Source organism: Arthrobotrys flagrans (assembly GCF_004000055.1).
Source record: "Arthrobotrys flagrans strain CBS H-5679 chromosome Unknown unitig_8, whole genome shotgun sequence".
In the NCBI taxonomy this organism is placed as follows: Eukaryota; Fungi; Ascomycota; class Orbiliomycetes; order Orbiliales; family Orbiliaceae; genus Arthrobotrys; species Arthrobotrys flagrans.
This window is the reverse complement of record NW_027137553.1, coordinates 2,775,413-2,799,259: the sequence shown is the minus strand read 5'-3', so window position 1 is coordinate 2,799,259 and position 23,847 is coordinate 2,775,413. Positions and strand designations below refer to the sequence as shown.

The following is a 23,847-nucleotide window of genomic DNA, read 5'->3' as shown; positions in this document are numbered from 1 at the left end:
TTGTGGTGATGCGTGGCGAGATTCTTTACTTCGGCGTCATGCCCTACTCATTGATGCGGTTCCGCCCTCGGGTTCTAGAAGCTGTGCATATTTGCCCCCGGGCCTGTTTATACCTCGTCGTCATAGTTGCGGTTCTCAACTATACCACTGGCGTTTGCTTATTTTCCTGCCCCTTTGGCCTCTGGTTTCTCTTGCTGTGTAATGATGCACTGAAGATTACTATGGAACATGTTGGCGTCTATTTCATGATATATTTTCGTTTCTTTGCATTCCCTTCTCATTCGTCTCATATATGGTCTGTTTTTCCATATTTCTGGGTTTTCTGGTTAGCGAGCGGTCGAAGAGATGGGCCACCCTGAGGAACTCTAGCTTTGCGGAGGAATAGGATGTATACTTAGTGGGCACTTGCGGAAGAGGAGGGGTTTACTCTGTGCTTATTTCATTGCCTATACTTTGCATCTCGATATCTTGACATATGATTGTTCTCCTGTTTCTTTATAGGGGCCCCTTCAATTGAATCTAGCGAGTTCGACAGCAATATTTTATCAATTCTTGATACTTTTGAACAACGACTATACTCACATTGAAATCAAAACCGTAGTTCTATATTCTATCCTAGCTTGGCTTACGAATATGTAACCTACTTTCTTTCCTTTTCAGCATCTGGACCTGTAGCGTACATGTCCAATGTTTTGTCGCCAAGGCCAGCCCGGCAACACGTGTCTGCACGCACACATCCCTTTCCTCCCAACCACCGTCGTCATCGTCTTCCATCTCATCACAACATCTAAAAAAACGCCTTCTGTAAAATTACCGATACGACCCGAAAACCTCCGCACACAGGCCCGTCAACGCTGGGCATTCCGTGGCCTAAACTTCCCCATTCTGGGGTATCGTTCATGATTTCCTAGTTCTCTCCAGAATCACCAGGTTTTCAAGTCAACATAGAAACCTCCGGGTTGCGAGAACACACGACGGATAGAGAATCGATTCCGCTTACCTCCCTTGCGAACCGTGGGAGTTCTATCAAGATGGGGGTCCAGGATACGCTTTTCCGCTCCAGTGACATGTCACTGGTGCAGTTGTATGTGGCTACGGAAATTGGACGAGAAGTTGTATCTGCCCTCGGTGAACTCGGGAACATCCAGTTTCGCGATGTCAGTAGACCCAGGGGTTACTTGTTCCTGTACCAAAAGATGATAAAGGCGACCCCTACTTACTCTGGTTCCTGTATAGCTGAACTCCGATACAAATGCCTTCCAGCGGACCTTCACCAAGGAGATCCGGCGGCTTGACAATGTCGAACGACAGCTACGTAAGTGCTGAAGAATTTCCCCAGTGCTCAGCATATGCGCATGAGAGCTAAATATTTCTTGGGTGGTGGTTTTGTACCCTAGGTTTCTTTGCTACGCAGATGGAAAAAGCTGGAGTCACCGTACGGCCAATTCCGCGAAACGAGAATGTCACCGCTGCCCCTTCTGCCCACGAAATTGACGACCTCGCCGACCGATGTGACCAACTTGAAAAACGAGTCTCGGAGTTGAATGAGAGTCACGAGACCTTGCAAAAACGTTGGGTTGAATTGATTGAGTGGAGGGCGGTTCTAAGAGAAGCAGGGTCTGTGTTCGAGCATGCCTACGGTCAGGTCGAAGAAATACGACAAACCGGCGAAGATGACGACACTGCACCCCTACTCGACAACGATGTGGAACAGAGTGTACACCAGGGAGGCGAACAGCAATCGTTCTCCGTCATGAATATCGGGTTCATCGCAGGTGCTATCTCACGAGACCGAATCAATGCCTTCGAACGCATTCTTTGGAGAACTCTCAGGGGTAATCTCTACATGAACCAGTCGGAGATGGCGGACAAAATCGCCGACCCTCAAACCGGCGAGGAGGTCGACAAGAATGTTTTCGTCATATTCGCTCACGGAAAGGAAATCGTTTCGAAGATTAGGAAGATTTCGGAGAGCTTGGGAGCGGATCTCTACCAGGTAGATGAAGATGCCAATAACCGTCGCGACCAAATCCTTGAAGTCAACCAAAGGATCGAAGATTTGAATTCCGTCCTCCAAAACACCAAGCTCACACTGAAGGCGGAACTTAGGATGATCGCCGCTCAGTTGGCGAGCTGGATGGTTGTAGTAAAGAAGGAGAAGGCTGTTTACGAGGCTCTTAATAAGTTCAACTACGATCAAGCTCGAAAAGTTTTGGTCGCGGAGGGATGGTGCCCAAAGAGTGGACTGCCTTTGGTCCAACATACTCTCCGGGAAGTCAATGCACGGGCCGGCCTGCAAATGCCTTCCATAATCAACGAGCTCCAGACGAACAAAACACCGCCGACGCACTTCAAAACAAACAGATTCACTGTCGCATTCCAGGGGATCATCAATGCATACGGCACTGCAAAATACCAGGAAGTTAACCCTGGGTTGCAGACTCTGGTAACTTTCCCTTTCCTGTTTGCCGTAATGTTCGGCGACCTTGGACATGGTTTCTTCCTAGTCCTGGCAGCTGTTCTTATGATTCTCAACGAGAAGCACTTGGACGGCCGGAAAATCCAGGAAATCTTTGATATGGCGTACTACGGTCGGTACCTCATGTTGATGATGGGTATATTCTCGCTCTTCACTGGTTTAATTTACAACGACATATTCTCGAAGCCGCTCTTTATATTCCCATCTATGTGGGAATACTCGGTACCGGAAGACTGGAAACAGGGAATGAAAGTTACAGCCCATAGGATCGAGGGTTATACTTATCCATTCGGTGTCGACTGGAAATGGCATAGCGCAGAAAACAACCTCCTCTTCACAAACTCCTACAAAATGAAGTTGAGTATTATATTAGGTTGGGCGCATATGACTTATTCGCTCTGCAATGTTTACATCAACGCTAAATTTTTCCGGAAACCGATCGATATCTGGGGCAACTTCTTGCCTAGTATGCTATTTATGCAGTCTATCTTCGGATACCTCGTAATTACCATCATCTACAAATGGTCTGTTAACTGGCAAGCAAGTGGGGCACAGCCACCCAGTATTTTGAACATGTTAATCAATATGTTCCTCAGCCCTGGCAACATCACAGATAGGCTCTATGCCGGACAAGAAGTTGTACAAACCATTCTCATTATGATTGCTGCAGTTTGTATTCCATGGCTCCTTCTCTCGAAGCCTTTATATCTAAGATGGGAAAACAAAAAACATAGGGCGCTGGGCTACAGAGGGCTCGGGGAACATAGCCGAGTCAGCGCTCTAGATGATGAGGGCCGGGATAGCGCAGATGGGAACGGTCATACGTTAGGAAGGGGGAGCGCCGATTATGATGGTACCGCAGTGGCGCTTGTAGCCGAGGATATCGATGGGGAAGAAGAAGAAGAGGAGTTTGATTTTGGAGAAGAAATGATCCATCAAATTATCCACACTATTGGTATCGCCCCTTCGCCCATTTCCCTTGCTTAATGTCACCTTGGTACTAACCTCGATGGTACAGAATTTTGCTTGAACTGCATATCGCACACTGCCAGTTACCTCCGACTCTGGGCTTTGTCTCTCGCCCACGCACAGTTGAGTCAAGTCATGTGGAATATGACTCTCGCGAATGGATTCGCCAAATCGGGTGCTGTGGGTGTTATTATGGTGGTAGTTACATTTTATATGTGGTTTAATTTGACTATCGGCGTGCTCGTCATCATGGAAGGTACCGGTGCCATGCTCCACAGTTTGCGTCTCGCATGGGTTGAGAGTATGAGCAAGTACTTTGTGGGTGAAGGTGTAAGTATATGTCCCTACACTCCGTGCTCGGTCCCTTTTTCGGCTACGCAAGAATGCTGATCGATATTATCAATAGATACCGTTCGAGCCGTTCAGTTTCGAGCTCCTATTGGAGGAGGAATAGTTATAAACCGGGTGGAGATCCAAGGTTTGTTTGTACGATTAGAAATACAATGTTACAACTAGCGCGGCAGTGGTGATTTAAATCCTCACCCGCCTTTCAAACAAACGACATCCTGCTGTGTGTTCCATCCATCGCACTAGCATTGTTGAGCCACCGGCAGCCAACTTTTTTTTTTTCTTTTCTTTCCTTCTTTTCTTTCTTGTACGCTGTGCATTTTCCCGAAAGGAATATATTGAAGTCTAGGCTATACAGCCGAGCAACGGTCATTCTTTGGTTTTGAGGAGCGCCTTGGGGCGTTTCAAGGCTGTCGTCATTGTTCACGACCGCATGTTATCGGGTGAGGGGCCATATATGAGTATTGCTGTTCATCTGAAGCCTCCACATGGGCATCGATGCATCTGCTTCGGATCCTCCTGCGGGCCAGCGGTACCTTGCATAGCTAGGTATATATATATTCCCTTCGATATAACAGGCCCGGGTGTATTTTTTTATTTTTATTTTTCTGCTGAGGAGATAGATAAGTACCTATAGCAATAGCAGCCACGGCACGTGAATGCAGAAAATGGTGTAGCTCGCGTGACGGACCATGTTTGATGGTACTTGTGACTATTGCAGTACCACCTAAGAACACCACCCAACTCTGGGCAAAAGCTTCCTCATGATGGTATCACAGCCCTTGCAGAAGAGTAACTGGAAATCAGACGAAGAATTCACCGGATACTTGTACGTAGACACTGGGATGATATGTGAGTATATATATATAATGACGGAACGGTCTGGCTGGGGGAGCCAAATGATGTTGGAGGGGAGTAATTTTTCATCTTTTCCATCTTTTTTTTTTTCTTTTCTTTTATAGAGACTACCCATTTGAAGTTTATCTCCATCCTCGTATCGGCTAGTTAGTAAACAACTGCATGCAACCTCAGCTCAGCTATTTCGGAAAGAAGGTCCAGAACAGTTAGTTTGACAAGGGAGAGAGAGAGAGAGACAAGAAGGAAGAGGGGGAAAAAAGGCCTCGGAGAAGACTCCAGATAGGAATCGCCAGACCATCTAGCTCGGGTTGGGATAATTATATCCCTTAACTCCAGACACACATTCATCATATTGGACTAGTTAGTGCCAGTGGTGACTTGGCGCAGAGAGCGAAGGAGGATTCAGCAAGTAAGTAAGAAGCATCATCAATTCTCAATTCTCAATTATCATATATCGTATATCATCTCTCAAGTCCCGTACCGGCGGGCGTAACGTTGTCGCCACCGGACTATATTACAACGCAAGGCTAACGAACCTCGGCCGATAGAATAAAATAGAACAACAACAACAAAACCCAACAGGAACAGGCCGCCGGCCCATCATCACCACCTTCAGCCGGCTGCTCTGCTGCCTCTCCTCCCCTCGCCCCTCAACTACCAAACTTCTCCCTCCTGTCGCTGCCCATCCAGGTTTTTCGCTGGCTCTCACCAGCCAGGCCTTCAAAATTTCGTCAATTCAGATCCAGCCGTCTTTCTCTTCTCCATCTTCCCCCCCGGTAGCTCACAGGTCATCTACATCGCCCCCCCCTGCCGACAGGGAACGGCCAAAATACCCACACTACCAATCTTGTATTATACACTTCGCCAGACCTCTATATCACAACCCTCCGTACCCCTCGCCTAATACCCATTCACCTGCCTCGTCAACCGTATCCGTCTCTACTTGGGCTTCTGCCGACACCGTCACACCGTCACACCCAGTCTCACCGTCGCACCAATCGGAAACTCCCAAGCTTCGGTTCAGAGCAAAGGGACTGATATCTCGGGTTTTGTCTGCGAAAAAGAAACAAAATCGCCGTCAGTCGGCAAGGAACGGGAAGCCTGGGGGCTTTGTTTCAGAAGAAAAGATGTCAGTTGAGTGTGGTTCATCGAGGCAGGATGTCTTTGACTTCCTAGGCCTTCCTTTGGATGTCCTAAAAATGATATTCGATCGCGTTAGTACCCTTTGCCCTACTATCTCTCGCAAACAACTGGGGACCCATAGCTGACATTTCCTTCCAAACATAGCTTGGAACAAGAGCCCTGTATCGCCTTGCTCAGTGCAATCACTTGCTCTTCGAACTCGTCATCCCGCACCTTTACAAGGACTTTAGAGTAACAGTACGGCGAAGGAGGGAGGACCTCGACGAGAGATTAACATCTGCTTTGGACACATTGACATCGACCGACAATAACTATGCATCCCACATCCATGATTTCGCTGTTGCCGGGGAATGGTTCAAGACATACGCAACTGCCGACTCGGAGTACGCCAAGAAGGGAAAGCTCTCCCCAGGCGTCCTCATGCTGAACTCGCTTGTCAAAATCGCAGTAATGCGCATGAACAACATCGAGAGCTTTGCGTGGGACATCAGGGACGTACCTTTGAGCAAAGGGCTCATCAATATGCTCCAGTCGCGGACGACATTGAAAAACCTTCGTTTCAGGCTGGCAGAACGATTGCACCCAAACTTAAGGGCAGCGGGGATGGAACCTTGCTTCACCGGCTTCAAAAACATCAAGATACTCACCATCATGCTTATCGAGACCTTGGAGCAGCTTCGGCAGGTTGGCGACATTGTATCCGACTCCCCAGATATGGTTGGGATCAAAGTGGCGCTAAAGCCAAATATTCCTGGCACCGAGGGCATGGACATGTCCAAGATCCTGTTCAGAGGCCCTCGGAGAGCTCTGAGTGAATCTCTATCGAATCTACGAAATATCAACCTACCGGATGAGAGCTACAGTGCCTCGGAGGGATTCCAGGAGGAACCTTATGAATCAATGTCCGACCAGGAGGGCGGGTATCGTTTTGAGGACTTCCATTACCCGCAAAAGCACGCCTTCGTCTCGCTCAAACTGTACAGGGTGATGTTTCCACCACAGAGCAACCACCTCTCCCGGGTGATAGACTTCTCAAAATTAGTCCGGCTATCTTTGTGGCAATGTGGTACACACCCCGCCTTCTGGAGATCCCTTACTTCGAGCACGGAGCAACTAGTACCTCGTTTGCAATGTATAATCACAGACGATGCAATCCCGGAACTAGCAGATTTCTTAGATTCCTTTTCCGGATTACAAGAGTTCTACCTCGTCCACAGCTCTGGTAACATGACTATGGAACAGCTCACGCGGGGCCTACTCAAACACCACGAGTGCCTGAAGTGCCTTGCAGTTTATCACCTTGAGCCTGACAACCTGGTTTTCGACAAGAAGGCGGTTCGTATGCTTTTAAGAAAGTGTAACGGGCTTAGGGAATTGGCGCTCTCCGTCAAAGATGAGGATTGGGTTAGTAAAATCCCTCGAATCGTGACCGTATTGGTAAGGGTACACAGTAGCTAACTTGGAGCCAACATGCAGTCCTACTTTGTTAATACATTGGAGAGCCTGACATCGCTTCTTGCCATTCATGTTCTTCTCGAGGATATTCCCAACAACGAACAAATTGCCGGCACGCTTGGCAGTCTTATGGCAGCAGCTGTTGGACCACTCCAGGACCTCGAGTATGTTGTTGTCAACGACAAATACTATCGAGTTGAGGGTAGTGCAGGCGATGCCGACCCCGAAGAGGCTAGCGATATCGAAGACGCAGATGAAGATGGGTTACCCCAACGCACCGGTACAATGAGCCCATTGGTCATCTCTAGCACTCCAGCTATGCCGGAAGGCCTTGGACCCGGACCCAGCTCCCCGCTGACAGAGGACCCTATGAGTGTTGAAAGCTTCCCCCCCTTGTCTCAGGCTTCCCAATCAGTAGCGATTAGTCCCAAGCGGTCAAGGCCATTCAAGAAGAGACGCGCGGTGCGCTACGTCGACCTCGATCCGGATCAGATCGATAACATTAACATCTTCACGGTTCTTCGGACTACGAACCGACGATAACGAATGACGACAAACTTTGGGGATGATGCATTAGTTTTTTGAAATTTCCCTTGATACGAGCCCCCACGACCCGGCATCCGGCCGTTGGTAATTATTTAATTCGTCTAAATCATTCCCTCACCTTTCGACCCCACCCCTGCTTTCTCCTTTGTTCGTTCTGATTTCCACGTCCGGCTTCCGATATATGATACACAGGGGGATCTTTTTTTTTTTTTTTTGTTTTTATCATTGTTATTTCGTTTCTTCCATTTTTTACAAAGTATATCCAGAAGGAGTTTACAGGCGCAATTATTGGGGGGCAAGGTGCAATAGCGAAACGGTTTTCTTTATTTGATTTTAATTGTTGTACCCTTCATTATATTTTTTTTTTTGCTCGGTCGTTCTGCGGTTTGTTGTTTCGTTCTATGCATTGCTAGCATTGCATTTGGATTACGGTTTCGTTGCTTATATGGACGGCGGTGGTGGGGACGATATATGATTTTTCTTTTTCAGTTTAATTCTCCGAGTCCGAGACCCTCCTACTTCTCCTTAACGAAATACCACGAAAGTGACTAGCTTTTTTCCCGTTAGCGCAATGTGGCCCCGTGATCGAGTTGTGTGATGATGAACCTGTTGAAATTTAAACATGGGTCATGGGGTTTGGGACTCAACCTTAAATGTTCGGCTTCGCACCGGCGAAGGTCGCAAGCGAAGAGGGGATCTAGATTAGGCTTGCCCAGCCAATAGGCTCCGAATACAGCCGGGGATGGGGATGGAGTGGTGGTGGAATTCAATCACAAAATGATGCCAAATGCAACGATGATGCCAGTCGAGCACAACATACCACCCAGAACTGACATGACATGACTTCGACGTAGTTCAGGCCGGGCTGGTCAGACAGACCCGATCACCGACTGGCAAAACAGGCCACACACACGCAGAAGGATGGGAGCGGTCATGCAGGCAGCCGAACTGGGCAAAATCCGGGGAAATAAGGTTGGAGTGTGATCCCTGGATCGTGCATGAAGCCGCCCGAGGGTCAACCCCCGGAATGGCCTTTTCAAGCAGCTTCTGGAAGTCCGAACAGCGGTGAGCGGAGCGCAGGAAGAGTGGAAAAGTCTTGCAAGAAGGGGGAATTTAAGAAAAAAAAGTTTCTCCTCGGAATCAGTCCGCTGGGTACCCCGGATTTTCGGATGTGTCACCTCTAAATATATCCGCCACGTGCGACAGCCATCGAACGGACTTCCTCCAGGCAAAATCCAGAGGGAGAAGAAAAAATTTTGATGTCAGAGAGTGGTAGCGGGCGTGCTGGGGGCGATTGGATACGACAGGGCAGGCAAACATGGCGTCAGAGCCTGTTGTAGAAAACTTTTGTTAAGCGTTACCCCATAGAAACTGCTAGCCGGTTTTTGTGAGGAAACTGTTACCCCATCGGAATCCAAAACGGGCAGCGGCTTAGATAATTGACAAGGCCTGCTGATGTCGCTGTGGCCACAGTCCGAGTCTGGCGGTGGTGTCTTTGTCCGAGAGAGAGCTCGACTATAAAACTTTGTCCTTGGTGTTTTAGCTCCAAGAATGCTGTTTTTGGAAGGGAGGTGTGACTCCGACTATAAACTAACAAACTAACAAGCTCTCCACCCCCCATTACGATCATGCTATTAAAGCCCGCCGCCCCCGAGACAAAGCTTATATCTAAATTTTCCCCCACAGATCCATCATCATCAATCCATTCCATCAACTTGACATCAACGATCAATTGATCGATCAATCGAGCGTCAACAGCATCCCGATTAGCATAACCACCAGCACATCATCCATTGACCCTTGCATACACACATAAGTACATAGACGGGCAGACAGACAGTCAAAAGAAAAACAGCCAGACATAGATATGGGATTTCACGCAAAGGAGTTCTCCTACACTTCCTGGGAATATGAGACGCAAACGAAAACCGCCTCTGCCACCGGCACGGTCGAGCGTCCTCCCCTCCCCCACGATGAGTCCGACAATGCCGACACCAGGGCTCCCTTCGAAAAGCTCCCTGTCGAAATATACGGTAAGCTATCGTAGCCGCCTACCCACTCTCCGTCTCACCATTCCAATAACTAACAACCTCCTCCTACAGACCAAATCTTCTCCTACCTGATTCCTCAGGAACCTCAATCTGGCTACAAGAGACGCAACGGCGACCTCTCCGCTGTCCTCAAGGCCTCTCGCACCTTGTATGCCGCCACTCTCTTCACGATCTTCCAAAATGCCATGTTCCCGCACTCTCCGGTCTACTCCAAGTTCCTGGAACAGATCACCAACCACCCGGTCCTTGGAGGAATGGTCCGACGCATGGATTTCTCGCAGTACACCTCTGTCGGTTTGGGAAGGACCGGTCGGATGAACATGGAAATGCAAAACCTGACCGCAAAGACTCTCACCAAGGGCCTTCGAGCCACCGGGAACCTCCGTGAATTCCTCGCACAGGAGGCCTTGGGACCAGATATCGATGCCTCCGTCCTCGAGGAGTTGTTCTTCACTCTCCCGCTGCTCGAAGCTGTCGATTTCTGCGGTGCTTCCGCTTCCCGATTCAAGGAAGCCTTCACCGAAGTCATGCATCCGTGGAATCCAAAGCTTCCAGAGTCGTTCCCGGTCCAGAGGTTGAGCTTGCACGAGTGCACAACCCTTGCCACCAGCGTTTTCACGGCCATCCTTCCACGGCTTCCGAATCTCACCCACCTCGATCTTTCGCACACCCAAGTTACGGACTCCGCTCTGATGTCGATCCCGGCAACCGCCAACATCACTCATCTCTCGCTCTCCAAGTGTGCCCGCCTCAAGGGTGAGAATGTCGTCACTTTCTTGCTTGAGCACCCCGCCGTTCGCAACCTCAAGGTCCTCAATCTCCACTACGATGCCAGCCGATACAGGTTATTGTCCGCTGTCGATGTCGAAGACCTTCTCCCAAATCTTCCAAAGTCGCTGGTGTCTCTTAATTTGACCGGTGCATCCATTTCGTCCGAGCATATGCCGATGCTCCTTCCACTTGTATCTCGCCTTGAGGAGCTGTCCTTGGGTCACACGGAACTAGCTATGGAGGATATCAACACGTTCTTCGCACCACAATGGAAGTCGAACCTCCGATACCTTGACCTAACCGGTATCTCGGCTGTATCTCCCAATGCACTCCATTTTTCCACCGGGGCAATTCTCCCGCAGGATACCACACTCCAGGTCCTGGAGCTTTCGGAGAAGAACGTCACCGGCTGTGCCAAGCTCCACGCGACCAAGGCATGCGGATGGTCCGAGCAATCCTATGGACGAAGGTCATGGTTAGTCAAGAGCAACACCCATGACGATGGCGAGAGGCCATGGAAGATGGGAAGCAAGAAATGGGGAAACAGGAAGATCCCCTGCAACTTCGGCGAAGTCGGAGGCATCTATGCCTACTATGGTCTTGCGAAATAAAGGGTAACCGCCTGCCTTGGTTCCCAAAAACTAATATCGGCCGGGTTATTGCCCGGTTTTTCAAAACGAATACATGTCGGAAAACGATGGCGTTTTTAGGAATACTTTCAGTTTTTGCCCTTTTTTGGTGTTTTTGTGTTTCCGTTTCTTCTCTGGCGTCGGACTTTTTTTTTTTTTTCCTTTTCAATATTTTTCCTACGCTCAATTATCGTATCGACAAAAAAAAAAAGAGGCACGGCGCTGTTTTGGTTTGAATTTTCGATTTTTCTTTCGCTACCTTTCTGCTCCCTTTTCGTCTGCATGAGTTTCAAAAGGATAAAAGTTTTTTTTCTTTCTGACCCCAAAAAAAAAAGCGCTGAGAATTAATTTTTTTGTTTTCTGCCGTTTTGTTTAGCTGGGAGTGGGGGGGCGTATTCTAGAAAGGAAATCCAGGGAAAACACTGCTTTTCTTTCTCCCTAGCCTTCTTCACAAGCCATTGTATTATACATTTACCACTTCACGAAAAATATCTAATGAGAAGTACCATCTATGTACTGAATACTCGTGTGCCATTATCTACTTTATCTATATATTCGTGGGATCGATCTGACGATCCGGCCTTACATTCGTGAGAGAAAGTCGAGAGGAGTTATTTCGTTCATTCGCATAAAAGTGTAAACCAGTATCCCAACGCTTTCCCACCATGTGTGTTTTTATCCTCTGCTATGCGCCACCCCATCGATCTAATGAATTAATTACAATGTTATTAACTTTTTTTTTTATTCGATTTGCGAATTCGGTTCTTCTTTTTTTGGTTTTCTTTGTTAATGGGGGGTTTTTTTTTTAAATCCTCATTGTGTCGTCATTGAAAACTTTGGCATCCTCCCAGTATGCACTTGGGTTGAAAGTAAGTAACAGGGGGAAAGGAGAAAGAAAGAAAAGAACGAACAAAGCTCATGCGAGATGAAGAATTATGTAGAAATATGATTGTGGTGAACTTGGAGTCAAAGGTCGATGCAGCACTGAGCAGAATGCATGCATCAACCTAACCCAAAGAACTATGAATCCCCGTTTACTGTATAGCCCTCCCAAGTTGCTTCCTAAAAGAAAAGTAAAGAAAGAAAGAGTTAAAAAGAAGTCACAGTACTCGGTTCGTCGAAGGCATTTAACTTTTGGGGGTTTGTCTTTCTACATGATAATGGCGGGTACTGAAGTGGTCCTATTAGCATTGTCTTGTACGGGATAGAGGAGGACATGGAAAACTTACCATCAATATTAGCCTTGATAGTCTTGTGGGGTAAGATGGAACCGCCGTTGACGTAAACTTCATCAGCAATCGTAACATCATCTCCCATGACGGTAACATTCTCCAATCTCGCCCATTTTCCGACTGTGCCGTGCCATCCGACGATGGTGCTCTTGACCCAGGCGTGATCCTTAATCCTCGAGCCCTCGAGGACTACCGATCTCTGGATTCGGACACCATCACCAATGACAACGTTAGGTCCGATGGTGACGTTGGGCCCTATTCTGCAATTGTTTCCAATCTTGGCAGAGGGATCGATCATGACGTTTCCGCCATGAACGAAGGGTTGGGTGGCTGGAGTCAGGAGTTTCGAACCCTTCTTTGTCAGGGAAGAAAGAAACAGACAAGTACCGGACAAGAAATCTTTCGGTTGCCCAACGTCCATCCAGAAGCCTTCCAGATCGAAGGAATGCAACTGGCCATCTCGGGTCATGGCCGGGAAGGTCTCTTGTTCGATAGATGTCGGCCTTAGCTCTATTCTACCGAGAACGGATGGGTTGAGGATGTAAATGCCGGCGTTGATTCGATTTCCAACGAACTCGACTGGTTTCTCGACGAAGCGATCTATTCTTGTAGGGTGGCCTGGTTGGTGGACCACGACACCATATTTCGATGGCTCTTCAACTTTAGTGACGACAATGGTACCTTCATCACCATGTGTCTTGTGGAAGTCAGCGAGCTGTTGGAATGGGTAATCGCAGACGACATCGGAGTTCAGGACAAAGAACGGCGTATCGTCTTTTCCAAGGATTTCTTCGGCAAGTTTTAGGGGACCGGCGGTACCCAATGGTTCGTTCTCGACGGAGAAGGTAATTTTGACGTTGTATTGCTCCTCGTACTGTACCCGGGAGATTGCGTGTCAGAGACCACTATGAAATAGCTCATAACTCGAACAGGGCTGAAGGATAGGCTCACTAACCTTCTTCAGATGTGCGACCATAACATCTGGGCGGTAGTTTACGGCCAAAACGATATCAGTGACACCAGCTGCAGCTAGGGCTTCAACTTGGTGCAAGATCATTGGCCGGTTGCAAAACTCGACCAATGGCTTTGGCAATGTGAGCGTCTAGAGCTCCAAAGAGGCTACATGTTAGCTTATAGACCGTAAAAAGCGTTTTGTACAGGGAGATATGGATCGGTGGGAATGATTTTAGAGCTGGCGATGCTGAAAAGCTTCCCCGTTCGAGCTGTGGGGAGGGATAAATTGGAACTGACCAAGGGACGCAGACGGGTACCGAAGCCGCCGACAAGAATTAAAGCTTCAAGAGGGTTTTACACGTCAGTAACGATATTTATGCCAATTGGCGAGGCCAAGCATACCCTTCATGGTGATAAAGAAGATGGTTCAGACTGGTATATCTGTCTGGATTGCGGTGAAGCTTAAATTAGAAGCCCCTGTCAAATTAACAGGTGGATTCTGGTCAGTTGTTAAGGGTAAGAAAACGAGCGACAGCGATATCGCAAAAGTCGATCGCGGGTGAATTAAAAATGGAAAGGTAAGCAGTGCGATGGTGATATGGACGAGGGATGGAGGCGGGTGCGGTCAATGGAGATGAATGATATAAATAGGGAGACGAAAAGGAGGTAGGCGACGGTGGTCGTAGTTAATGGTGGTGTGGTATTGGGATTGGCTGCGGTGGTAGTGGTGGTGGTGTGGCCTGTGTGCGGTGCAGTTACCGTTCTGTTTAGTTGCCCTGCTGGCCTTTCGGCCAAAGACATTTTGACATTTTATATTAGGAGATCCAATCACCGGACGTCCTGGCCAAGGGTATCCCATCCTCCACGTCCCATCGCCGCCCATTTTAACTCGATGGGGTTAGATAGACCACCCCTGGGAAAGGGGCCCGGTGGGGAAATTATCCTTGGTATGGTGCACGCACAAAGAGAAGCGTACGCGAAGAATAAGGAAGAAGGCTTCGAGAACATGAGTCTCGATCGATCAAGGCTTTAAGTCATGGATGAAGAGGGATGAGAATCATTTCTGCTCGCTGCGCTTTACTATATCGGAAGAAACATCGGTCCGAGCAACATCAATCAATCCGGACAGATAAAAGATTCAACGCCTGCCTGCTGCACAGTTCTCGTTGGTAAGGTAAAATAAATAAAATCGAAATGAAGCAATCGACGAAACAGAAGAAAAAAATTTAGAGAAAGAAAAAAGAAAGGGAAATCGATTGGTAAGACCGCATCCCCTCTCCCTCCTTCGCCATTTCCTATGTAGCTAGCCCTTCAGGCCCTCACGTTCGGTTGGATCGTTTGCTCGCCGCCGAGTGCGCTCTGTTCAAGTCCACAAAGTTGTGGAAGTGCTGAGGCATTTGAATGCTAGGATTCTATTTAGCGCTCATCTGCTTCGCAAATGCGGCGATGACGTCCTCTCTCTTCAGCGGCATTTCCAGGCCTTGATCGCGGTATGTTCCTTGCAATAGACTGTTCATTCGGTTGACCAGTCTCAAGTATTCCGTTTCCGCCTCTTTCAAAACCCTGACCGAAAGTGGATCAAGATGCCCTTCATCTCCAAACTGCTTTGTCACACGTCTGACAAGCTGCTTGATTCCATCTCTAACATGGCTGCCAGAGATTTCTTTTTGGTTGTCGTTAAGAATTTCTTTGAATTTCAATTTCGTGAACCCCTTCTTACCCAAAATCTCTTCGGGTGTCGATGTTTGCTCTAGCGCCTCAACCCCTTCGACAAAATCCTACAGTGTGCATGTCAAGTTAGCCAACATGTTTAACCAACAGCGGAGTCGGTTAATAAATCCACTTACCAATGTTTTCTCCAGATACTTGCGGATTGCAGCGCTCACATACAAAGCCATATGCTCCTTGTACTCTTCTTCCGCCTTCTGCTTCGAATCCTGCAGAACCGAATTGTTCCGTACATCTAGCGCCTCCGTGTAGTAGTCCATATTCTGTATTATCATGATATGGTAGTGGAGAGCCTCTTTATCTTCCGGATCCACTGTTTGTGCCCCTCCCGAGGATGACTGCTTTGCTATAGCCTGCATTGCCTCGAACATTGCCCTATTGAGGATACCGTAGCCATTATTAACTAATTCCCGAACTTCCAAGCTCTCATCCGTAAGTTGCTCTGGTGGTAACTGGTCTTCGATTTTGGCCGAAAATTGCTGTGGATATATAATCAGCGTCGTTTCAGATACAATACCAGGCAATGGTTTGGTTCTTACCGGGAATGATTTGATGAAGTCCAGAACGGTTCGTTTCTTCTTAGATTTGACCTTCGTAGCTTCAATTGCGCGCACTTGCTCCTTCAAAAATGCAATGAAAGCACTCTTCATGTTTTCACTTAATTTCAGGAGGCATTTTACGAGGAACTCTTGATTAGTTCCCTCTCTAAACAAACTTAGTTTCTTCTCGATGGCGTAGATAACGCCGACCCCTTGCCTATTTCCCAGCATCAGCAATCAGATTCATGGTAAAAGAGACACAGGCGTTGAGAAGTGGGGCATACAAAGGGTCATTCGATGTAATCACTGCAACGAAGGACTGCATTTCGGTAGCTAAAAATCCAAACACATCCGTCATCGTCTCGTAGAGTCTCTTCGCGACCTGTTTGTCTTGCTCTGGTACCCGCCTCCGGTTGATATCACTAAGTCGCCTGTCGTCGGGGTGCCCACTTTGAACAAACTCGAGGTAGTTCGATGCCGAGTTCGAGGACATGTGGAAGAATTCGGAGAGGAAGTTTTGCTCTGCTGCCACGAGAGGTATTATATCATCGAGGAAGCCGGCAAAACATTCACTCCCTAGTAATTTTCCATCTTGTGCTCTCTCTGCAGTGGCCCTGGCACTAGTATCGTTGTTCTGAGATCGGAACGGTTTGGCACGAGTAGCAGACCTCATCACCCCAAGCCCTCGAACGGAGCTGCCTTCCGACTCCTTCTCGGCGTGGGTGAATACTTCAAATACCTTCATGTCAGACTAACATAGCCTTTTAACTCGTCAGGGAAAAAATCAGGAACTCACGGATTTCTTGGTCTTCGGCTGTTGGCTTCCTCATTATGCCCTTCCACCCCCATACGTTATTCCCTATTTCTTCGGTGAATTGATCTTTGACGGCTACAGCATATTCTCGAACTAAGGTGAGATAGCTGCTTCGATCAATATCTCGCGTGAAAAGAATAAGCCCAGCGAATTTGTATAACGAGTGATAAACATCTATATGCGTCAATGCCTTTGGCCTTCCGGCTGAACGCCCCCTTCCTACGGGTGTAGACCCATCCAATGTCTTAACAAGTGTCATTAAATCTTGCTGTGTATTGTGTTAGTGTTGGCATTAAATAAGAGGTATACGTCGCGGGAGGCATACGCGGTACTTGATTTTCATGTACTCGATAAGGCGTCTGGCAAACATCCTACTATCGTCAACGTATTTGTCCTTCTTGTCCTTCAAAGCCATCATCTTGCCCATCCCTACTTCTCCCAGGGCGATGTCGTCTAGGTCAGATTCCGCTGGCGTAGGTTTTGCCCCGGCAGCTGTTCCCACAGTCGGATCAATTGTGACGATAGCTTTATACAAAACACATAATGAACTTTCGATGTCTGGTAGATGTTCAGCTTGAACCTTGGAGTTCTGAAGAGTCTCGATCTCTTCCGGAGAGATGCTAACTGTCTGCAGTAAAAGCTCGAGCTCCTTCTGAAGTGTCTTTTGGTTGGCCGTTTGAACTTGAAGACCTTGGGATTGGTTTTCAATGTAAGCAATATCATCTTGCAAACTCTACATTGCCCGGTACCGTGGTTAGTAAATAAATCCAGACAACCTCCACACAAGATTTATCATACCATCAATTCAACAGCGTATAGAGTAAGTAGGCCGTCTAGCTCATCACACTGCGCTAGAGTCTCGTCTAGTTGTTGCGTGAGCTCTTCGATTTTTGTCGTATTTGCAGCTTTGTTCTCGTCATCCGTTGCAATCCAAATATTTCCGCTTTCCACCTTCGCGAGTTCCTGTCGAACTTCAGACTCAAGAGCGTCGATTTTCATATTTCTACCATCCCAGCCAAATTCCTCTAATACCGCATCTAGATCAACCGTCATGTTGGTAAAATCAATCTGCGTCATGTATTTGCTCCTCGCAATGTTCGAGGCTGCTGAGCGGCGTCGTTTATGGCGGGCGGAAAGCAGCGATGATTTCCCAACGGGCTTCTCTTCCGTGGCGGCAGCTGGTTCACCTTCATCCTTATCCGGTGCGTCTAAAACGACGGTTTTGGGTAGAGTGGGTGCGGTATCACGAAATAGTTCTTGGCGAATAGCAGTTGAATCCGGCGTACCAGATATGTCAATCGACGGGATAGGACGAGAGTCTTGTCGCGAGGCGGCGCGCTCCGATGATCCTTCCGAAGCGCTTGAGATCGAAGGTTTCTTCGAGTCGGGCAGATTTTGCATCGCAGGCGATTCTGGTCGCCTGGGTGATTTCTCCGGTATAGATTCTTGGTGGCCACTCATCTTCCCCCGAAGTAGATCCTCTTTGGAGATGCTGACACCAACTTTTAAGGTATTGGTGTTCTCACCTTTCAGGTCTCTGACACGGTCAGCCTCTGAAGGTACCGCTGCTGCCGCAGCTGCGCTAGCTGGGGGGGCAGGGCTAGGAATTCCTCGCGTTTTGTTATGCCCCTTCGATAGAGCGCCACCAGCGGCATACGCATCTGCAGCAAGTTTAAACCGAGCAGCGATATCTTTGGAAGAGCCTTTGTTTGCTAAACCGAGCCTTGGCCCTTGAGGGAGTGATATTATCGGGGCAGCAGTCGGGGGAGGTGCCGACTGTCCCTGTGGTGTCGTGGCCTGCGGAGATGGGGCTTGGGGGGAAGTCGCTTGGGGAGATATCGCCTGCGGAGTGGAGCTTCTCTGTGGATCCAAGTTGGTTTGAATTGGTTGCATTTGGCTTGTTTTCGGCGATGTTGGGAGTCCACCTCTCGGAGAGGTCGGCAGGCCTCCACTAGCTTTTTGCTGGTTCGATTGATGTAGGAAGCCATTGCGACTCGGAGCCGTATCGGCGGCAGGTTCCGGTGGCGATGTAGTCGGTTTTTCTTCGGGTTTTGATTCGGATTCGGGGAATGAATGCTGAGGTTCGTACACGGCAGGGGATATCGGCTGCCTTGTAGATTCATTTGTCGGCCGTCGTTGCATTCGAGGATTCGACAATGTGTCAGATAGTCTGGTCTGTAGTTCCGGTCTTCCTGGCTCTGTGTCGGTAGTGATTGAAGGCCGAGAGCTATGGCTCGAAACACTGGATAACTGCCTTGAATGTTCAGCGTGAGAAGTAGGTGTTGGAACAGTAGGAGTCACAGCTGGACTTTGAGAGTGGCCATTCAATTGCTCTCCTTGGAAAAGCTCTGAATTTCCAGTGCTCGGTCGTCCTTCTCCGGACAACGATGTTATCGAATCGAATCCAACGAGGACCGGAGACTTCCCGCCCGTATACTTCTTAAATATACGAAATAGGGAAGCGACAAAGGCCTCTTTTTCCCGCGAAGTTCTAGTCTGCCAGTAGTATGGCTTACCAATAGTTGCGGTGAATCCGGTACACCCAGGATCATTTTCGATATGCGTCAGGTCGTCGAGATACCATGACTTCCCAATGCTAAAAGATCCAGTGTTATTCTCGCGAGCCTTGTGCAATCGAACACGGCCGGATTTCCGAACGGCAACGATGATAACACGATTCTTACGGGCGTCGGGGCCCGGCTGGTAATTTGGTGGTGGTGGAGCAGATGGGTGGACGGCATCCTCGATAACCCTGACATGAGTAATGTAGCATTCAAGCACTATTGTAGAATATCGACACCAATGTTAGGATCCGGACGACGATAACAATGAAATGGGGGGGAGTGGTTACGAACGCTGGCCGTCAGCATCAGCTCTGCTGAAACAGGATTGCTGGATTCTTGTCCGTTCGTTTTCGTATATCTCCCGATGGCTGGAGGTTGATTGTGAGGTTACAGCTGGAGAGTGAGGTCCACCAGTAGCACTAGAGATAGAAGAATAAGGCGAGGCCATCTCGGATAGATGGCGACCATACAAGGGATATGATGTGAGGCGATGCTTGGAAGGACAGTGGCAATTTAGGGATGAAGATGTGGATATAGTGTCCAGTTGTACAAAGTATAGTATCTGAAGCTTAAACCGGGGATGGGTTCAGACGCCCATGTTTGATTGGTCCAGGAATCGAATAAAAAGGAAGGGGAAGGTTAGCAAGTTGATGAAGCTGGAGATGGGGAGAAAAAGACGACAATTGTTAGGGACGGGTTTGGAAAGTTGAGATGAGGTGGTCTCTAGTTATGACGAGCGGAGGAGGCGGCGATCTGATATAGAATACGATTTGGATTCCGTAGTGGACCGTCGTCAGGAGGGGATAGTCCTATGTACGCTGTCCGGGGGGATTCCGGGGACACAGAGACATGCCCCGGGAACACTGTCTCCACTTATGGACATCGACCTCGTAACTGGGGAGTGTGATTCGCCAAGACCAGGGTTGGTGGCAGGTCGCGAATTTGAATTTTTTGGACCAAACCTCGACAAAATTTTGATAACTTTTTTTTTCTTAGTTACCAGTGTCTGATCAGCAAGAGGTCAATTGTGGCCGTCCACTCGACAACTGTCGCCTACCAACAGACATAGAGATCACCACCACCACCAGTCATAAATAAATATATAACAAAAAAAAAAAAAAGACCAAGATGACCGACAAAGCCTGGATCTTCATGCCCGGCGCTAGTGCTGCTCCCACGGCAGCAGCATCGTCAAGCGCAGGCGCAAGCTCCCAGGACGACCAAGAGCTTCTCTCGTTGGTGTCACAGTATTTAGAGTCCAATGGATACTCGCAGGCCAGTCGAAAGCTCCTGCAGGAATCCGAAAAGCGAAAGATCAAGATCGAACCTCCAAAGACCGCCTCCCTCTCCCTCTCCGCTATCTACCAGCGCTTTAGAGCAGCAACTGTCGCACCTGCCTCCCCCTCTGCCCAGCTCGCCAGAGAAGCCGCCGACGATACATCTGATACTCTCAGTGCTAAATCGGTGGAGTCTTCTAATATGGCCAAGGATTCGAAGCCAAAGAACCCTCGAAAGCGCCAGCGGTCTGCGTCAGTATCGTCCAACTCGTCGTCCACTTCGACCTCATCGTCTAGTTCATCTGGTTCCTCGTCTAGCTCCTCGAGCTCTTCTTCTTCTTCTTCTTCTTCTTCTTCTTCATCTTCTTCTTCTTCGTCGTCGTCGTCATCCTCCTCCAGCCCTTCTTCTTCAGACTCCTCGTCAGACTCATCTTCGGACTCTGATTCCGAATCAGAGTCTGACGAATCTGACTCTTCATCAGGTTCCTCTGACAGCAGTCCGTCCGACGATTCCGACGATTCCTCTTCCGACAGCAGCGATAGCGACAGCGACAGTGACAGTGATAGCGATAAGAAGAAACCTGCAAAAAAGTTCATCAAGGATACCACCCCACCCCGTGAAAGGAAGAAGCTAAAACTCAGTACACCCACCAAAGAATTACCTTACAAAGTTGAACCTAAGAAGGTAGCCGAAACCGTGGAAAGCGAAAAGGCGACCCCGTCATCATCAACTCCAACGGAGACAAAACTTGAGAGCGCAAAGGGAGAAAAAGTGAAGAACAAGCCATTCTCAAGGATTAATATGGAAAAAATTGCGTATGAGGACGATGCTCTAAAAGACAATAGCTTCAACGGCGCTGCGTACGCCCAGCGAGCCCATGAGGATCTTATCGTCACAAGGGGTAAAGGGTTTACCAAGGAGAAGAACAAGGTAGGTAGAATCAACTTGCCAAAAGGAATAGAGGGCGTGATTTACTAATAAAAATATACCATATACAGAAAAAGCGAGGCGCCTATCGTGGGGGAGCGATTGATTTCGCCCCCAAGAGTTATAAGTTTAAGGATTAGATTTAGCGTATAGATTCCCATTTAGAGCTGTGCATTTACATTTACCAAACACCCGTTCTAAAGAAGACTTTGACGTCAGCTCGTTACAGTCCTAACGAGCTTGGACGACAAAGCATGGCGTTTACGGAGAGGCCTCTCTTTAAAATCTACCATAATCTCGGAATTTAATTTCGAATCTGTGTAAAATAGCAATTTATCTCGTTGAAAAACAATGCTTTCTAGAACCAACTACAAAAACCTCATTTCATATTCATGAAACTACTTAGACTAAGCACCTAGTAGGTAGGGAAGTATAAAAGCAGAGGCATGGAAATCCAATGGTTCCCTAAGCCCTAAGCCGGGGCTGGAAGTACATTGTCAGATGGAGATTAACAGACTTTCCAGCCAAGGCCACCAAACTTCTTCGTCTTCTTTATAGTCCCCGAACACTCCAATGTCAGAGCTAATGCCAGCACCCAAAAGGACCAAGCTCGACCCCGAGGCCAGTCGTCGGTACTCAGAGCATCAATACCTCCACGAGCTTGCAGGATGGGTTATTCAAGCTGGTGGGCACGTTTCTGATACCTTAGAACTCTACAAAGGTATTGACATACACCTGCAAAACCAGAATTATATTCGAAGGCAACACAAAAATAACAACAGCAAATATTTCCAGATGAAGAGAACGGATTCGGTGCGAGGATAATATCTGACAAGAATGGGGAGTCAGAGAGTGCAGGAGAGCCTCTTACTCTCGTCTCATGCCCTACATCTCTTATGTTCTCTCTTGCGAATCCAAGTCCATCTTTCCCAGTATCGTTTCTAGAATCACCCACTCTTTCCGTTCACGCCAAATCATGCTTTCATCTCTCCCAGCATCTTCTATTAAAGGAACAGAGCCAGTTTTGGCCGTATATCAGACTTCTCCCAGAAACTTTCCACACCCCGTTATATTTTAATGACGATGAAATGGAAAGGTTGGCAGGGACGAATCTTGGGGCCGGCGATGTCACGTTGAGAAAGCAACTCTGGACGGAAGAGTGGGAGACAGGAAAACAACTTCTTGAAAACGGGAATATAGAAAATGCTCAGGAATATACATGGTAGGTCTACCGCTTGCCTATGTTTTCAATGCTGTATGTTAAGGCATGCTGAATAACCCCCTGTGCTAAGGGATCTATACCTACGAGCTGCCACGATCTACACCTCCCGTTCCTTCCCCTCCAAGCTGGTTGGTATCACGACGGATAGCCCTGCGGATCACAATACTGAAGTCTCAGATGATGCCAGCTTCCCGGTTCTAATTCCTTTAGTGGATATCCTGAACCACAAGCCAGACACCAAAATTATTTGGGAACCCACGCCGACGTCATTCTCATTGAGAACTCCGGAAAACATTCCCGCAGGTTCACAAGTTTTCAATAACTACGGGCCAAAGGGAAATGAAGAATTGCTCATGGGATATGGATTTGTGATACCCGAAAATCACACAGACTCCTTAGCCATGAAGTTTACAATTTCACCCAGAGGACAGGCGGCAGAGATTTGGGAACAACGAATGCTCAAACAAGCATGGAAAGATGTGTTTCATTTAACAAAGTCGGCTGACTTTGATCCGAAAACCAGAATCACGCCTGCATTAGAAGATGATTGGCCAGAGGCTTTCGTAGATCTCTTCCGGATCCTCGTCGCCAACGAGAGCGAAATCGATGATCTAGAAAACGGAGATCCAAATGCAACACCAGTGTCCATCAGAAACGAACTAGCCGTAGCACTTGGATTGAAAGCAGCGATAAGCCAGAAACTAGCAGCAATACGCAAATACGATTTGTCTCTGACTTCTCCTGCGGCAAGTTATCGAGAAAAGGCAGCGGATATTTACCGCAAAGGCCAGGAGGAAATTGTAGTGTCAAAGATCAACAGGCTGGATAGCTTCTTGGATTGTTATGCAAGAGATAGTATCTTGAGTTTGGGCCAATACTTGAACGACAATACCGACTTTGCCCAGCAGCTAGACCGAAATCCCATTCCCGTTGAAGAAATCGAAGGCGAGGACGGCCCATTCTACGAAGAAATCATTGCCAAAGAAGAACTGGCCTTCATTATCGCTATACTTCGAGAATGTCTCGATCACGAGGGGGCCGGCGAGCCCTCATCCGGATCTGGGGTGTTTTGGCGCGCATTTAGTCACGCACTTTACAGTACCCCTGGGATGTCTTTTGCCGATTTTTCGAAATTGAATGAGGTTGTAGATGATGAAAGTGAAGGTGTATACGCGGCAATCGCAGACTATTGCAATTGTGCGGAGGTAGAACACGTGCAAGGATTCATTGGTTCCTTGCATATTTCGTGGGCATGGGGTATCGTTCGGGCGAAATGTATTACAGTAGGGGAGGATTTATTCCTTACTTTATAGTTAAGTAGAGAACGCAGCTTGCAGTTT

General features: G+C 48.1%; 7 protein-coding genes across 7 annotated transcripts; 5 read left to right on the top strand and 2 right to left on the bottom strand.

Annotated features, from left to right (window-relative positions):
• Positions 1-1,031: 1,031 nt before the first annotated feature.
• On the top strand, positions 1,032-3,902 carry DFL_007338 (uncharacterized protein; the record flags this gene model as incomplete). The annotated part of the gene is made up of 5 exons (XM_067636903.1): positions 1,032-1,157; positions 1,237-1,315; positions 1,398-3,434; positions 3,498-3,778; positions 3,855-3,902. The coding sequence occupies 5 exons, from the start codon at positions 1,032-1,034 to the stop codon at positions 3,900-3,902; spliced, it is 2,571 nt and encodes an 856-aa protein (XP_067488472.1).
• A 658-nt stretch (positions 3,903-4,560) lies between these two features.
• On the top strand, positions 4,561-7,795 carry DFL_007337 (uncharacterized protein; the record flags this gene model as incomplete). Its single annotated transcript, XM_067636902.1, has 5 exons — positions 4,561-4,625; positions 5,042-5,063; positions 5,203-5,868; positions 5,942-7,201; positions 7,274-7,795. The coding sequence occupies 5 exons, from the start codon at positions 4,561-4,563 to the stop codon at positions 7,793-7,795; spliced, it is 2,535 nt and encodes an 844-aa protein (XP_067488471.1).
• A 1,870-nt stretch (positions 7,796-9,665) lies between these two features.
• Positions 9,666-11,231, top strand: DFL_007336 (uncharacterized protein; the record flags this gene model as incomplete). Its single annotated transcript, XM_067636901.1, has 2 exons — positions 9,666-9,831; positions 9,901-11,231. The coding sequence occupies 2 exons, from the start codon at positions 9,666-9,668 to the stop codon at positions 11,229-11,231; spliced, it is 1,497 nt and encodes a 498-aa protein (XP_067488470.1).
• A 1,168-nt stretch (positions 11,232-12,399) lies between these two features.
• On the bottom strand, positions 12,400-13,844 carry DFL_007335 (uncharacterized protein; the record flags this gene model as incomplete). The annotated part of the gene is made up of 5 exons (XM_067636900.1): positions 12,400-12,419; positions 12,479-13,355; positions 13,437-13,583; positions 13,733-13,776; positions 13,838-13,844. The coding sequence occupies 5 exons, from the start codon at positions 13,842-13,844 to the stop codon at positions 12,400-12,402; spliced, it is 1,095 nt and encodes a 364-aa protein (XP_067488469.1).
• Positions 13,845-14,847: 1,003 nt separating this feature from the next.
• DFL_007334 (uncharacterized protein) lies at positions 14,848-19,528 on the bottom strand (the record flags this gene model as incomplete). The annotated part of the gene is made up of 8 exons (XM_067636899.1): positions 14,848-15,213; positions 15,283-15,642; positions 15,703-15,919; positions 15,987-16,431; positions 16,499-16,784; positions 16,842-17,249; positions 17,315-19,296; positions 19,372-19,528. The coding sequence occupies 8 exons, from the start codon at positions 19,526-19,528 to the stop codon at positions 14,848-14,850; spliced, it is 4,221 nt and encodes a 1,406-aa protein (XP_067488468.1).
• Positions 19,529-20,208: 680 nt separating this feature from the next.
• DFL_007333 (uncharacterized protein) lies at positions 20,209-21,425 on the top strand (the record flags this gene model as incomplete). The annotated part of the gene is made up of 2 exons (XM_067636898.1): positions 20,209-21,288; positions 21,357-21,425. 2 exons carry the CDS (start codon positions 20,209-20,211, stop codon positions 21,423-21,425), a joined length of 1,149 nt encoding a protein of 382 aa, XP_067488467.1.
• Positions 21,426-21,858: 433 nt separating this feature from the next.
• Positions 21,859-23,820, top strand: DFL_007332 (uncharacterized protein; the record flags this gene model as incomplete). The annotated part of the gene is made up of 3 exons (XM_067636897.1): positions 21,859-22,006; positions 22,081-22,507; positions 22,578-23,820. The coding sequence occupies 3 exons, from the start codon at positions 21,859-21,861 to the stop codon at positions 23,818-23,820; spliced, it is 1,818 nt and encodes a 605-aa protein (XP_067488466.1).
• Between the last annotated feature and the right edge of the window lie 27 nt (positions 23,821-23,847).